Source organism: Clupea harengus, chromosome 8 (genome assembly GCF_900700415.2).
Source record: "Clupea harengus chromosome 8, Ch_v2.0.2, whole genome shotgun sequence".
NCBI lineage: Eukaryota > Metazoa > Chordata > Actinopteri > Clupeiformes > Clupeidae > Clupea > Clupea harengus.
The window spans coordinates 29,305,457-29,322,859 of NC_045159.1; the positions used below are offsets into that span (position 1 = coordinate 29,305,457).

The window sequence follows — 17,403 nt, forward strand, 5'->3', positions numbered from 1 at the left end:
AACCTTAACATTCCGAGTTTTTTTTTTTTTTTTTTTGTCGAACACCATCCCACCCAGACCAAAGGAAGCACAGGGGCTCTTAGGAAAGTGCACCTTCAGACACCGAAGGCACTCGGGTACAGCTCAGAAAGCCTGTGAGAGACAGACACCCATTCTCCCCGCACTTATACACTCTACAATACAGACCCTTAGCTCTCAGTGAAGCAGTTTCAGAGCACTATCTAGCAGGACGCCATGAGCAGTGAGTGTGTGTGTGTAGTGTGTCCTGGTCGCCTCCATATATATATATAACACGTGTGTGTTGCTGTGAGTTGTTCGTGCAATAAAAAAAACTGACTGCAGTCAGCCTTGTTTGTTGTTTGTTGTTTGTTTGTGAGCACTTTCTAGCAGGACGCCATGAGCCCCTGTGTGTGGGCCGCTAGCCTGAAGAAAACAGCAGGTGGCACAATGTGGCAGTGTGGAGAAGGGAACAGAGAGTGCGTGTGTGTGTGTGCAACAGGTCAAACGGCTCTAACGCACGGCACCGCACGGCATGTTATTGCCAACGCACTAAGAGAAAAGAAACACCATTTGCTAAGGCACAAAAAAAATGCAAATACAGTTGTTTAAGAAATCAGGCATGTTAGATCAAGCTCCAAGCTCCTGAGTCATCTGTGTGACTAAATACAAAAAGGAAAAAACCAGAGTGTGATTACAATCTGACAAAACAAACAAGGAAGAGAAAGTCCCAGCGAGTCTAATGTGGTTATTATATCCCATAGCAAATAAATATAGCTGTGTGCTACTGTTGGTAGGACTCAGGGTCAGGCAGGACACACTACACTTCTGTTGCCACCAAAACTGGCAGCGTTGGGAAGAGCCTGTGGCCTGCCAGTCAGGGATTGTCACTGGGATTACTTTATTATATGAGTGCTATTTTTACTGCAGCTAGTGAATGGGGCGTCTGTGTTAAATGTGATTAAATGCACACAAGACGCCCACTGTGCCTGCCTCTCGTAGGGTATAGCTTCTCTAAGAGCTGTGAACGTTTGCGCGTGCGTTTCTTGCCAAATCTCTATCACCTCTGCTTTGAATGTCCTCCTTGCCTTCTCACTTCCAGCAGCACCTCTATGCAGTGAGCTAGCGGGGAGTCAGCGCAGCACATCAGAAAAAAGCTCACTTCCTGTCATGGTCTGAATGTTCACACTAGACATAAAAACACACCACTCAGCATTTGCATATTCTTCCTCTTCTCTGAACGCAGCTGTGGTTCCAAATATTAGAAACAAAAATGTTTTTCTTTCCACATCCGAATAATAAATCTCTATAACGTTTTAATGAGAAACAAATGTGCTTAATTGTGTTCTATTCCACTTTCATCAGAGGGAGAGTAATTCAGTCATTGCGATTTTAAATATGCAACACAACCGCACCTACAAAACTACAAAAATGACAGCATGAAGCTGTTCATAGATGCCAAGTTGACCATTACATCATTCCAGCACCGCTCTAGCGAAGGCTTTCATCTTAATCTACGATGTGTTTATTTTGGGGCTCTGCTATTCTTCTGGCTGTTGGAGAAGCAAACAGCAGTCTCTCGGGATATGAGACTGATTGTCAAGGAGAAGCTGGCTGTCAGTGGCTCGGCTAACGCTGTCTCAGTGTAATTAAAAATTGCCACAACTCATTATATTTCCACTCGATGGCGCAGCTTGGGCTGAGAAGAAAGCTTGCTTCCCCTCTGCGGTGGAGATGCTTGTGATAGCGAGCGAGCGAGCGCTAATAAGCGGAGCGGAGCAGAGCAGAGCAGAGCACACGGGTACACCCTACAGGGTGCTGCTGACTCCTGGGGGAGACGAGAGAGAGAGAGAGAGAGAGGGAGAGAGGGAGAGAGAGAGAGAGAGAGAGAGAGAGAGAGAGAGAGGGAGAGGGAGCGGACACTGAAACCACATGCACACTGTACGTGACGACTCCAGAGCATCATTACTGGAACAGAACTATCCTGACTAGCACTTCTGACGCTCCACATCATTACTGGAACAGAACTATCCTGACTAGCACTTCTGACGCTCCACATCATTACTGGAACAGAACTATCCTGACTAGCACTTCTGACGCTCCACATCATTACTGGAACAGAACTATCCTGACTAGCACTTCTGACGCTCCACATCATTACTGGAACAGAACTATCCTGACTAGCACTTCTGACGCTCCACATCATTACTGGAACAGAACTATCCTGACTAGCACTTCTGACGCTCCACATCATTACTGGAACAGAACTATCCTGACTAGCACTTCTGACGCTCCACATCATTACTGGAACAGAACTATCCTGACTAGCACTTCTGACGCTCCAAGTGTTCTAACAGTAAACAGACATGTGTGTGAGACAATGAATGAATGGGTGAGAGAGAGAGAGAGAGAGAGAGAGAGACATGTGTGTGAGACAATGAATGAATGGGTGAGTGAGAGAGAGACAGACATGTGTGTGAGACAATGAATGACTGGGTGAGAGAGAGAGAGAGAGACAGACATGTGTGTGAGACAATGAATGAATGGGTGAGTGAGAGAGAGAGAGACAGACATGTGTGTGAGACAATGAATGAATGGGTGAGTGAGAGAGAGAGAGACAGGAGAGAACAATAAAGAGAAAGACCCTAGTGATTCTAAGAGAGGCCGAGACACAAACAGGGAGACAGCAGACAGCGACATAGATCAAGGTGTTTTGCGGAGTGCTTGTGTACATGTGTGTAGAAGCCATAGGCAGACAGACAGGCGTGCTGTGCTCCACCCCACCCCACCCCACCCCACCCCACCCCACCCCCGAGCCGTCTAACAGCTGCCTTCCCCCCCGGTTCAGGAGGTTGGTATTTGCATGCCATGATTCAGATGCGGATCTAGGCTGACCACCCACTGTCCTTCTGTTTTCCTTTGGTTTGGTATAGTCACATTGCCTTCTGATGCCGAGCAAAGCTAATTACTGTTTCAAGAGCAAAAAGCCTGGAGACATATCCTTTCGGAGAAATATCAGCTCCTGCTGCTACCATCAGACAAGGAGAACATTTTTCCCAATTCCAGTGAACTCTTTTATTGCCCTCCAACTCCCCAGCACTATTACACAACACTAAAGTGCATCCCACTGTAACAGCAGCTCTCTCTCTCTCTCTCTCTCTCTCTCTCTCTCTCTCTCTCTCTCTCTCTCTCTCTCTCTCTCTGAGAGTGTTCAGTAGGTCTCGTGTGAGTGTCACCAACTTGAGAAGCTGAATGGATTCCCTCAGTCTGCCTGCAAGGTTAACCCCTGTGTGGTGTGTGGTGTGTGCTGTGTGTGTGTGTGTGTGTGTGTGTGTGTGTGTGTGTGGTGTGTGCTGTGCAGACAGACAATGCAGCCTCAGGAAGTGCCTCTGTTTCACCCCATGCGCCCCCCCCCCCCGTCCCAACCCACCCACCCACTCCCACCCCCATTCCAGGATAGCAGCCTGCACACCTCTGACCTTCCTCTAATTAGCCGGCTCATCAGCTCCACCCACGCAGGGCAGAGGCAGCGGCAGCAGTGTGCCAGACGAGGCTCCAGGTGTCAAGCTGCCACAGCGAGAGACAGCAGATGGCACATCTCTTATCTAGCCCTTATTAAACACACACCAGGCCCTGGAGCGCACGCCCACACACACACACACACAACACCCCCTTACGGCTAGCAAGACCACGTACCTGCCAGGTTTGTTGATGTACTTCTGCAGGCGGGCCTTGACTTCGTCATAGGTCAGGAAAGCCATGTAGCCTGGGTGAGTAACAGCCAGGAAGTTCCAGTTCCTCAGGATAGAGGCCCACGGCTGGAAGACAAGACATTCTTTTTAAAATGACTGACTTTCTAGATTACTGAACTATCTACATTTACATTTAGCAGACGCTTTTGTCCAAAGCGACGTACAAGGGAGAGAATATTCAAGCTACGAGCAATAGAACCTGGTGTAACAATAAATAAATACTACTTTACATAAGAAATATAAGTCGAAGTGCCAGTTAGGACGGGAAGTGCTCTCTGAAGAGTTGGGTCTTCAAAAGCTTCTTAAAGGTAGAGAGGGACGCCCCTGCTCTGGTAGTGCTGGGTAGTTCATTCCACCAACGTGGAACTACAAATGAGAATAGTCTGGACTGCCGTACTTGCACAGACGGCAGTGCCAAACGACGCTCACTAGAAGAGCGCAGCATCCTGGGTGTAAGGTTTGTATCTACTCACACAAACCTTAAAGGCACTTTCTGACATACGGCGGTACGATAGTGAGCGTGTGTCGCAGACAAAGATCTTGAATTTCAGTTTCTATTCTTGTCCACCGGAAGCTGCACGTATCTTGATCCTCTCTCCTGAGTGAGCTGAGGCCACAGATCTGGCAGCCCCAGTGGCTCTACTACAGAGGCAACAGCACTCGCAGCGGTGCTCCGGCCATCAGCTCCTCTGTCACGCAGGGAACACACTGCATGACGTGGAGGAGCACATCTGTCTTCAGCGGACGTGAAGGGATGTCTGAGGCGTGTCTGCTCACGAGCCCATGTTTCATGTGGAGCTCCCAGGGGGAATGCCTACAGCACGTGATTCATCCTGCTTCTTTAGAAGAAGCACTTCTTAGCACCCATGGACCAATGAGTGAGTGAGAGAGAGAGAGAGAGAGAGAGAGGGTGGGGTGGTGACTGTGGTAGGGTTTGTAAAGAGCAGCTTTAGTTCCTGAGAAGCATCGTGTGAGAACCAGTTCCATGCCTGGAGCCACAGCCCCCATCCCACCTCTTCACTAATTCCATAGCAACGATGGTGGACCGTGGGCTGGAGAGGAGAGGAGAGGAGCAGTGCTTGGTGCATGCATGGTGACTTAACCACACTACCCCCAGAGCGTGGTGAGGAAATGACTGCCACGGCGGGCTTTGAAGCTGTGTGATGGCAGGGCTGTGCTGTGTGACACACATACAGACTTCGTTGTGTTTATCAGAGCTCCAGTTGTTGTTCACGGAGTAGGGACCTCTGTAGATGACACACCAGCCACCCACACTGGAAGGAAACAAGGTACTCCCCAGTTTCAGTTTTAGTTTTATTCTGCTAATGACTGATCGCTTGTCTCTGACATTTCAGGACCCTGCTGTCTGTAGTCGTGTGCGTGCGTGGATAGGGTTTGATGGAAATCACACAAACAAGAGAACATACAGTACATACAGCTGAAGCTCATTGGTTAGTAAGCTTCACTCTACCTGAAAGAGCCTGGTGAAGATGTCAAACTCAAAGACAGAGATGTAGTCGTTGCAAGTCAGGTCGATGGTGGATTTCAAGGCCATGGCTTCTAGTCCCGAGCTGATTGGATGTACTTCATGAAGGCACTGTCGAAATACTTTCCATGGCACAATAGTCCTGAAAGACAGGTGAAAATGACTGAATAAGACACAACAACACAACACAACACGTGCTGATGGTTGTTAGGGGAATGACCAGAATGACCAAGAAAGACACAAAGCATGACAATACAAGTTTCTGGGACTTAAACTAGCCGTTGTTTACATTATTACAGTTATACAGAGTGTATTCAACAGACCAAGATTTTGCAATAGTTAATTTGTGCTGTAGGGGTTAACAAATGTACCAGACAATATGAGACCGCAACCTGAAATGTGTCCTTTATAACACACACACATGCCCACTAGTACCAGATCACTGGTGAAGGCTGTCTATAGACGGGCAGATATTCATTCATTCATTCATTCATCATTGTTTATTCAGGGAGAATTGACTGAGCACAGGGCTCTTTTGCAGCAATGCCCTGATTGAGGCTACATAGTACAGAAGAACAATAAATAAACAAACCATAACAAAACAAAACAGACAAAATAAATAAAAAAAACACATTAAACAACTCAGAAATTAAGAATATAAAAAATAAAATAAAAAAAATAACATAAAGTAAAAAAATTAAATCAGAGAATCATTTAAAACAACAGCATTGAGGCACATCCTTATTATCTAAAAGGCTCTTAAATTGTATATAGCTAATGTTTCTGTCCATACGTCATCTACGTAACTAGAATGTTCTCTTTCTGTTGTGTTTGCTGTGGAGGTAAATGGCGACCATCTGCTGACCAGGACTCTTCTTTCATGAGTTTGGGAAATTGTCACTGAAAGCTGAACGTTAAAGCAGAACTTTAACCATTCTTTCACAAAAACTTAACTTGAACCACTGAGACAAAATACCACAGAAAAAAAAACACATTTTCTGTTTTCTTTGAAATGATATCTGCAACCCATACATGGATTTCCTGGGGACAAGAAAGTTTGCCTGCATACTGTGATTAGTTCGAATTGAATGGAATTCAGACAACTGAACAGACTCCCTGAATCTTGTTCTCATGGGGAAGCTTCATGACAGTATGATACATTTATAGGAAACACTTGACTGCCTGGTTGTGAGCTGAGGCATCACAAAATGGAGGATATGACGTTATCCTGACTCAAAGAAGGTTACACCCACATGGTGAACTATACGAATGTCTTAGCAGATGGAAAAACGACACCAACACTGACCTTCAAAAACCTGCCAGCAAAAACAGACAAATCAAAACTGTGAAGAAAAAAAAAAAACGCTTGGAGCGTGGTGTGAAACCTTGACAGAAATGAACAAATCCTGGCTTCTGAGTGAAAAGCAGAGTGTGGAGGTGTTTCAGGGTTCCAGAGGGGGTCCACACTGAATGAACAGATCTTCTGATCTTCTTGGGCCCTAAATGATCAGTGTGTCATCTGGTTCTGCCCCAGCTGAGCACAGCCAGCAGCCCAATGTCTGCCATTTACATTTAGTCATTTAGCAGACGCTTTTATCCAAAGCCACTTACATATGTACGACTTACAATGTATACACATTTTACATTTACACTGATGGCACACTGCACATCAGGAGCAATTAGGGGTTCAGTGTCTTGCTCAAGGACGCTTTTGACAGGGAATCGAACTAGCAACCTTCTGATTACTAAACGACTTCTTTACCTCCTGTACCACTGCCGCCCCCAATGGAATCGGATCAGGAGGCTGTGTGCACTGACATCATGGCCCACTGGACAAAACATTTGGTTTTAATCTCACTAATCACAGATTATCTCCCTTGCACAGGGAAGAGAGAACATGTAGCACCTGATGACACCTAGCTGGCAGCTGTTAGAATCGTAGAAGTGGTGAGGGATAAAGCAGCGGTAGCAGTAAATCATAGGACTACTACCACTGAAATGATAGCAGCAGTAGATTTCTGGTTGGTATATGTAGTATATAAGTCTTCTAGTATATTACTTTTGGAACTGATAATCAAAAATTAGTAGATGCTTGGGGAAAATGAAATGGAAAAAGAAGAGAGATGTTGCACAGTGTATCAGGTAGTGCTGGCAAGAACTCTAAAATGAATAAAATATCCTGCTTTATGGTGCATTTAAAAAAAAAAAAATGTAAATAAATAAACAATTCTTAGTTTATTCTCCTCTGGTGTGAAATTAAGCACCCATTCCATTAACGCTCCAATCTCAGTCTTTACCGTATGATTAACACCCATTAAAAGGTTTAAGCACAGGCCTGAGAGCTGCACCAATCATCTGCCGTAGTTTGCCTGTCCAACACATGCATTTCATTATGGCAGCAAATGACACAGTGTGGTGCTCGAGGTGACCCTCTCCTCTCCTCTCCTCTCCGTGCTGAATCAACGTTCCTTCACATTCATTTCCTTAAGCACCTCTACCCGTAAGCACTCCTCTTTCAGGCCATTCCAAAAGTCATCCACCCTAACAAACCCTGGAGCAAGAGCCATATGTTAATGACAGTTGATGACAGTTATTGCAATCTCACATTTTATGATCAAAAGTTGTGAGCTGAGTTCAAATGTAAGTGAGTAAAGAAGAGTCCGTTTCTTCTCAATGTATCTGTTTGTTTTCTTTTGATCTAACGCAGAATGCCGTTTTAAAGTGTATGATGGTAGTGGATGAAAAGTGTCTGAAGTTGTGAAGGATGGATTTATGATGTGAATCGTAGCACAACTCCAAGGCACCTCTACAATACTCACATTACTCTATCAATAGCTCACAGTGGAAAGCAACACTTTCATTTATGTGAACACACAAAATTATCTAATGATGAAAAAAACAATGTCTAGAGCTGTCAATATTAACACATTAATGTTTACACTGAATTTGAAATATTAAACAACAACAACGACAAAAAAAACAAGACCATTAACACCGCTGAGTTTTGTATTATTTCTGTTAGTGCATATGTAATGGTTCATATATCTGGGACCACCCACTACACCTGACACAGCACTTTCAATTTACAACTCACCCAACGTTCATGGAAAATGTCCTGAAAAGTCAACGGTGATACTATCATTCCTAAGGCTGTACAACATAGACTGAAAAGTCAACTGTAACACTATCATTCCTAAGGCTGTGCACCAATGAGTGCAGATGAAGAATGGTTGTGGGTGTGGGTCTCTGATGAGGTATGGAGACAAGAAGCAGGGGAAGAGAAGAAGAGGAGCTGAGATTTCATTACGCTGACTAACATATCGAAGGCCTTAATGAGCGGAGGACTGCTTAATGGGCAGAGAGAGAGAGTCTCTCGCCCCATCCACAACCAGACAGCCTACAGGGGCCTCCTGTCACAGCCAATTACAACACACCAGGAGCCTCCTGTCACAGCCAATTACAACACACCAGGAAGTAGTCCCCTCAGCCTCAGGTGGCGGCCTCACTCACTCACTCACTCACTCACTCACTCACTCACTCACTCACTCACTCACTCACTCACTCACCCCCTCACTCACTCACTCACACTCACTCACTCACTCACACACTCACTCACTCACTCACCCCCTCACTCACTCACTCACTCACCCCCTCACTCACCCCCTCACTCACTCACTCACACACTCACTCACTCACTCACACACTCACTCACACACTCACTCACTCACTCACTCACTCACCCCCTCACTCACTCACTCACTCACCCCCTCACTCACCCCCTCACTCACTCACTCACTCACACACTCACCCCCTCACTCACTCACTCACTCACTCACCCCCTCACTCACACACACACACACACACTCACTCACTCACTCACTCACTCACTCACTCACTCACTCACTCACTCACTCACCCCCTCACCCCCTCACTCACCCCCTCACTCACCCCCTCACTCACCCCCTCACTCACTCACTCACTCACCCCCTCACTCACCCCCTCACTCACTCACTCACTCACTCACCCCCTCACTCACCCCCTCACTCACCCCCTCACTCACCCCCTCACTCACCCCCTCACTCACCCCCTCACTCACTCACTCACTCACTCACTCACTCACTCACTCACCCACCCACCCACCCACTCACTCACACACTCACTCACTCACTCACTCACTCACACACTCACTCACTCACTCACACACTCACTCACTCACTCACTCACTCACACACTCACACACTCACTCACTCACCCCCTTACTCACACACACACACACACACACACACACACACACACACACACACACACTCAGAGAGAGACGAGGAGGAAGAGAGCGTGTCGAGTGTGTGTGAGCTCGGGTTCAGAGCTGTCACAGGACTGAAGAGTGTGTGTGTGTGTGTGTGTGTCTGTGTGTGTGTGTGTGTGTGTAAGAATAGCCTAACATGTGTTGTCTGTGTGATATGAAGAGTGTGTGTGAGAGAGTAGCCTACTGTGTGTTGTGAGTGTGTGATATGAAGAGTGTGTGTGTGTGAGTGAGTGTGTGTTGTGTGTGTTTTAGAGAGTAGCCTACTGTGTGTTGTGAGTGTGTGATATGAAGAGTGTGTGTGTGTGAGTGAGTGTGTGTTGTGTGTGTCTTAGAGAGTAGCCTACTGTGTGTTGTGTGTGTGATTTGAAGTTTGTGTGTGTGTGTGTGTGTGTGTGTGTGTGTCTGAGAGAGTGACTCAACACACAACAGCAGGAACCCCCAGCCTTTAGTGGAGTGGGCCCGTGGCTCAAGGCCAAGGAGCTACAGGCCTGGTCAAAGGACACGCATTAGCATAAGCACACACACACACACATGTATGCAAGCACAAACAGTCCTGATCTTTCCACTTCCTCTTTAAATGCTGCTCGTTGCGTTACAGGCCTGTTTCTAACCACGTCTCTGTTGTCCCCAGGCAAAATGAGAAAGGTTTCAGCCACACACAAACACAAACACACACACACACACAGACACAGACACAGAGCCACAGCCACACACAACCACTCACACACAGATGTACTACATAATGTACTACTCAGGCTGCAGTGGAGAGAACACACACATATAGGGGAGCATTGGACATGGCAAATGCGTAAAATTGTATTTTCAGAGGGCTCTATCAACCCTTTATTCTCTCTGTGACAAGATACAGCTATACCATTCGGAACCAATGAGCCTGACTATAGTATTCTGCTATGGAACAAGACTCCTTCTCTCTTTAAGTAGGAGGAGGAAGAAGAAATCTGACATCTCAGCTAGTAGCCGTCGGTGTTGCCGTTGGAGACGGCACTTACATTGGCTGAAGTTCACGAGCAGCATTTCAATGAGCGGTTTCTTTTTAAATAGAACTGCGTGTCGAGAGACTAACCAATTTAACTGAGCAAATTCTCTTCTGAGCCAGTAGCTTTTTTTTTAAACTTAGTAAAAAATTGTGACCCCACTGAATGTTCTGTAATAATTTTGAGAACAAAGAACATCTTAATCTTTTATTTAACAAGTCCCCCTCACTGCAGTAAGAGAGGCAAACTATTTATATTTCTTTTTTTCATGCTTCAGGGCTTGGTAGGCCTGATTGACAAATCATATGGCCATGGAAACAGCACTGTGTTTGAAGTCTAAATAGCAGTAAGAACAAGACACAAATGTGCACATGTAAACACACACACTCACACGCACACACACACTCACCAATCTACAGACATGCACACAGCACACTCACACTCAGCACACTCACACTCACACACACACACACACACACCACACAGCACACTCACACACACACTCTAATACCTGCTCTAATGTACCAGTAGGAACAGTAGGGACAGTGAGGTCCAGGCACTGAAGCAGATCAGGAGATTTTGTTCTCTCCAAGCACAGTGCAAAATTGGACTAAATTGAACAGATGTTTTTTTACAGATGTCTTTTTTCTCAGTGTCAAACTCCCATATTGACGCATTCTTTTCTAAATCTCACCAAAGTTCATCAGTCCTTAAATGACACTCATGAGAACAAACTCAAATCTATATAGCTGCCAATGCAATTGTGAGCCATCTCTCCTCAAAGAATAGCTCACTACTCTGATGCTACCTAACCGTCTCCTTTAATCCCCTGAAGTCTGTGGCATTGTCGCCAAAGCCGATAATCTCAAATCTCCAATCCAATCTTCACACCCGTTCATCACACCAACACAATAATAGTGTTGCCATAAACCTTAAAGGCTTTTCCTTCTGATTACTACACCGGCAAATACAATTCATGTTTGAAAAGTATCTAAAACAAGTGAAATCTTCAGGTATTTACATCTCGCAGTCACAGCACCAGTAGGATAGCCTTAACACCCAACCCTTCATTAGTTGTTCTATCCACATGCTGAAGACTTGGTCATGACCTGTGGCTTTAAGGGGGGAGATACACCACATGGGAGAAAGTCCACTGTAAACAAAACTCTGTAAACAAAACAACATTTGAATGCATGCCATGCCATTTTGAGGTAGATGCCAGATGGTAGTAGATATGGAAAATACAAACATACATACTATGTACATATCATTATACCTAAAAACAGAATTCAAACTAATGTGGAACCACTGCTTGAAGTTGCTTCCTTTTTCAAAAATATCACAGCATATGTCAGAACCACAAAAAGTACCTGAATCCAGCCCCGGACTCCTTGGGCTTACACATGGGAAGACAGGTGACCTGTTTACAACCTATCACCTCATGAGGTCATCATGTCACACAGTGGCTTTGCGTGCACGGAGCAGTGTGTCTGCGCGTCTGCGCCTGTGCCGTGCCTGTGCCGTGCCTGTGCCGTGCCTGTGCCGTGCCCGTGCCTGTGCCGTGCCTGTGCCGTGCCTGTGCCTGTGTCTGTGCCGTGTCTGTGCCGTGCCTGTGCCGTGCCTGTGCCGTGCCTGTGCCGTGTCTGTGCCGTGTCCGTGTCTAGAGGACATCCCTGGGGCCTGAGCTTCAGCTTTCTGAAGTCAAAGGGAGAAGCTGCTCTCCATCCAGGGTATCAATGACAAACACTTCCTCTCTGCAGGAAGCGGGAAGCGGGCCTTTCTTCATTCTAATCTATAACATATCACTGCTGTAACCAGATCTCCGCAGGAGAGCCTGGCGCTCTGCTCTGCTCTGCTCTGTGTCCTCTGCTCCCCCTCAGAAAGCCTGTCTATCGGGGGCTGTCCTGTTTCCCAGGCGCCCCTCCAGCACCTCCACCTCATCACAACTCACTTTAAACGTCTTTAAACGTCTGCTTGTGTGTGTGTGTGTGTGTGTGTGTGTGTGTGTGTGTGTGTGTGTGAACGACACAGTCGAACGTACAGCAGTGCCCAGCGCTGCTCATCAAACTGCTCCTTCTTCAAATGGAACCAAAGCTAGCTCGGAGAGAAGGGACCCTGTTTTGCATTGCATTCAAAGTGTCGGTGACTGGAAGGTGGCTGTTTTACTGTCGGGGGGTAAAGTCTGTTTTGAAGAAGTCAGAGCCCTCGGGTAGAGTTTTTTACTCCAGCACTCACATAGGCAAACCCTTCATTATTACCAAATCCCATCCATGGAAAACAGTGCTTCATGCATTCTTTGTGCGTGTGGTTGGTTGGAGGTGTGAGAGAGGGGTAGACTAGGGGCCTGGGGACAACTGAACAGAGAGACCGAGTAGCAGACATGTTGAGACCAGTCTGCACGTTGAGGAGAGGAGAGGAGAGGGGAAGAGAGGGGAGGAGAGGGGAGGAGAGGAGAGGAGAAGAGAGGGGAGGAGAGGGGAGGAGAGGAGAGGAGAGGAGAGGGGAGGGGAGGAGAGGGGAGGGGAAGAGGAAGAACAACCAGAAGCACACAGACGGTGTGAGCAGCCTGATGCAGGCCTTTAGCAGCAGAACACTAATCACACAGCCTGCAGCAGTAAGGGCCTTGGCTTACCTTATCCACGCCTCACATGCATGGCAAACAACACCACCCCCCCCCCCCCCCACGCTTAGCAGGAGCTCATCACAGCACACTAAACTGGACAGCTGTATGCAAAGCAGCCAGATAACCTTTACTCTTCTCAAACACGACTCTGCGGCCATGCCTGACTGACTCAGCCGCGACTGAAAGAAGCCTACTGCCTCTGACTACACAAAGGTACGGAGCATAACGAGACCACAACGCAAACGGAACAACTGATTCAGTGCAGTTTTTCTTAGAGAGCTCAAAGAACTAACAACTAGGCTGCATGTTCCATAACCTAGATATTTCAAAAAAAAAATGACAAACATACTCAGATTTTGAAAATGTGTTTGTGTGAACAACAACCAGAAAAAAAAAATGGATCAATGAAGATTTGAGACTTACTTCTCTCCAAAAAACTTCCTCCAGAATTCTGCGGCGTCTTGCTTGGTGATGCGGAAGTTGTCCCCTTGGAAGTGGCCGCCGGGGAAGATGGCCTTAATCTCAGCTAACATGTGGCTGAAGATCAGGGACAGTTTAGTGAGATTTCTCCTGTAAAAGAGAGACAGTGAGAGGGTAAGAGTGAGAGTGAGAAAGAGAGAGAGAGAGAGAGAGAGAGAGAGAGAGAGAGAGAGAGAGAGAGAGAGAGAGAGAGAGAGAGAGAGTGAGAGAGAGTGAGAGAGAGTGAGAGAGAGAAAGAGAGAGAGAGAGAGAGAGAGAGAGAGAGAGAGAGAGTGAGAGTGAGAGTGAGAGTGAGAGAGAGAGAGAGAGGCAAGGTCACTACACTGACCCAAACCTGCTATCTTTATTAACAATACAACTACAGTACATGGCCACTTGGTATTCAGTGGACACAAGCAGCAGCACCCCCACAGACACACAGACACACAGACACACAGACACACACTCACACAGACACAGACACACAGACACACACTCACACAGACACACAGACTCATTCATCAAATACACCAACTGATACTCATATTGAGAAGGAAAAGTTCATTCAGCTCAGATATGAGTTCTGTGTCCTTGAGCATTTGGGGAAGATCATATGGTCCCCTTTACTCCCATTAAAACAGCCTGTAGATTATGCTTGCAATCTGATGATCACATTCTGGAGGGGACTGTGAAATAACAATATTCTTCACAGTACGACCGGGGTTTGATAATAAATGGCACTGTCTCTGAGCATCTGCTGTACAATAACACACACACACACACACACACACACACACACACACACACACACACACACACACACACACACACACACACACACACACACAGAGAAACACACGATGCTAAAAACGGATGAAATCCAACAAATGGGAGTTTAAGAATGCAAACGGGACTTTCGGAATGCTACACACACGTGTTTTCCACCACAGGCTGCTGGGGGACAAAAGAGCAGTGGAACCTTGGGAGGAGAACTTCACAATGAGCCGCTAGGGAACATGGGCAAGCAGGCAGGACATGAGCGCCTCCCGCCTCAGGCTGGAGACGTTAGCATAAAGCCTCTGGACAGGAGTTTCCTGGTGGCACACAATTAGAGCGGGCTCCTCTCCCTCAGGTAGGCTCCAGAGAGGGCTGGCTGTTCCGTGCTGATAATTTAGGGGCGACAGTGGTACAGTAGGTAGAGAAGTCGTTTAGTAATCAGAAGGTTGCTAGTTCGATTCCCTGTCGAAGCGTCCTTGAGCAAGACACTGAAACCCTAATTGCTCCTGATGTGCAGTGTGCCATCAGTGTAAAAATGTAAAATGTGTATACATTGTAAGTCGCACATATGTAAGTCGCTTTGGATAAAAGCGTTTGCTAAATGTAAATGATAAATGCCTCCTCTGAGTTACACAACACAAGCACACTCACAACCCTTCAACCCCTAGACACTGCAGTCTCCTCATTCCAATTTCAGACCCAATCCCTGGTGACATTTCATGAGCGAATTCTGAAGAACACCTCCGAGATTGAGGAGAGATTTGAAGAATCAGACAGAAACAAATCAACTTCAACAAAACGAAAACGACTTCAGCTGGAATTCATTAAGACACTTTATCGCAATTTAAACAAAGGGACAAGAGAACATGACGGACGGACGGACGTCGACAAAGGACCAAGTGACATGGCCGTTAGACCTTCAACCACAGAACTGGTTGCCCTCTTCTACAAACACAGACTGCAACATTTACATTTTTACATTTAGTCATTTAGCAGACGCTTTTGTCCAAAGCGACGTACAAGGGAGAGAACAGTCAAGCTAAGAGCAATAAAAAAGCATGGTGTAACAATAAATACTACTTTACATGAGAATTAGAAAAACAACGACCTAGAAAAAAGGAAAAAGAAGTGCAGGAATGTAACTGCTGAAGTGCAAGTTAAGCGCTAGTCAGGTGCCAGTTAGGAGGGGAGGTGCTCTCTGAAGAGTTGGGTCTTCAAAAGCTTCTTGAAGGTAGAGAGGGACGCCCCTGCTCTGGTAGTACTAGGCAGTTCGTTCCACCAACGTGGAACTACAAATGAAAATAGTCTGGATTGCCGTGCTTGCACGGACGGCAGTGCCAAACGACGCTCACTAGACGAGCGCAGCGTCCTGGGTGTAACATTTGCCCTTACAAGAGCATTTAGGTAGGTGGGAGCAGAACCAGTAAGCACTCTGTAGGTAAGCATAAGTGACTTGAACACACACCAATGCCACACTACATTCACATTTAGTGGCACTTTTGAATGCTGAAAAGGTATTGAAAAACATTCCATGCGAACTTACTCTAGCTAGAATTAGCGAACAGTCACCAACATAATCTTTGTGGTAATTGTTATAGTGCAAGTTGCTCAATCCTTTACTATGGTGCAACACAAATACCCAAACACTACCCATTCAGCCAGATTTCATTTCCCACTGAAGTCAGTTTCTTCATGTTTTCAGTGCTTTCAGGACCATTGCTCCTGCATCGCAACATTCCTTCACCAAATGCTTTTGGATTTCACTGTTCAGAGGGGGAGGAGAGTGTCAGAGCTCTGAAAACGGCTAAAACTGCTACACTGTTCACATTCTCAGCGCCAAAATCCAGCATAGACACATTTTCCCACAGCACATTCTTGTGGAGGTTCTTTTGAGGAGAGCCAAGGCAGCTTATGGAATGTCTCCTTCTACTGAACGACTGGTTGATTACAACATGAGAAAATGAATCCAATCCAAGAACAAGACGTGAGTTTGTTGGCAAGACTCAGGAGAGAGAGAAAAGGGGGGACAGGCAATCATGAAATAAACACAATAAGGCGGTTTCCCATTGTAGTGACTCGCGGCACTTCCCAGGTGGCACAACATTCACAGGAACAGCCACCTAATTGGCCCTTTCAGACTTCCTGCTTCCATTGCGGTGTAGGAACTGTCAGGCCTACCAGATTTAGCCTTTGCTCTGTGATCGTGACGTCAATTCCAAGCATGACAAAATAACGAGAGAGCATTAGACAATTAAAGTGGCATTATGCAGTAATTGTACTTCAGGGTTAGGGTTAGGATAAGCAGTTTAACCTTAAAATAACAGCTTAAAAAAAAATTGGGGCGTTACAATGACTTTTAATATGGAGAATCGCTCCGTGCCATTGCCATACCAGGGTCCGTAAGCATATTCCTGCGTTATGTAGGTTTGCCTGAAGCCGCCCGGTTTCTTCTGTCTGCCGAACTAGTAAGTAGCTTATTTGCCATCTTGCTTAGTCTTGTGTTGCACCTGCTTGATGTTTGACTGTTAGGACAGTTGTTGACTAACTAGTTTGTCATAGTGTCTAAATAAGCACATTTCAAGAGGTTTCGCCAGTTTTAGCCGCTAGCATCTCGTTAGCGACTAGCAATTCTTCCGTTATGCTGCTTTAAACCAGAGATTTTCTAGACAATGTTAGGATTACCCCAAGGTCGAATTAACAGTTGAATTTTGCTATGAAGTTGCTAACACTTGATTAAGGCTTCATGGCAGCTGTGACTACTTGCTAAATGAAAACACCAGCACCACCATGATTAATTAAACCTATATATTTCAGCTGACATTGTGCTTGTGTTCATTCAGTGACTGTAACCTCAACAAGCTTAACTTTAGCTGTGTTGACCGTGACCTTTGGTAAAAAAAATGGTTTTAAAAATGGCGCTTGATGTTTTTTTCCACTCACAAGGCATTTAACCAATAAGCATCAACCATCACTGCAAGTGCCACTCAGCAGTTTCAGGGCCGCTCAGA

The 17,403-nt window shown here is 46.1% G+C and overlaps 1 protein-coding gene across 2 annotated transcripts in view; it reads right to left on the reverse strand.

The window, feature by feature from the left end:
* Nucleotides 1–17,403, reverse strand: part of cblb (Cbl proto-oncogene B, E3 ubiquitin protein ligase) — a 69,319-nt gene that overhangs the window by 22,181 nt on the left and 29,735 nt on the right. For both annotated transcript variants that reach the window (XM_031572651.2, XM_031572650.2), the window contains exons 4-6: nucleotides 13,583–13,729; nucleotides 5,221–5,377; nucleotides 3,694–3,815 (exon numbers count right to left, since the gene is read on the reverse strand). In XM_031572651.2, the coding sequence (XP_031428511.1) occupies nucleotides 3,694–3,815; nucleotides 5,221–5,377; nucleotides 13,583–13,729 (426 nt within the window). The remainder of the gene's footprint in view (nucleotides 1–3,693; nucleotides 3,816–5,220; nucleotides 5,378–13,582; nucleotides 13,730–17,403) is intronic.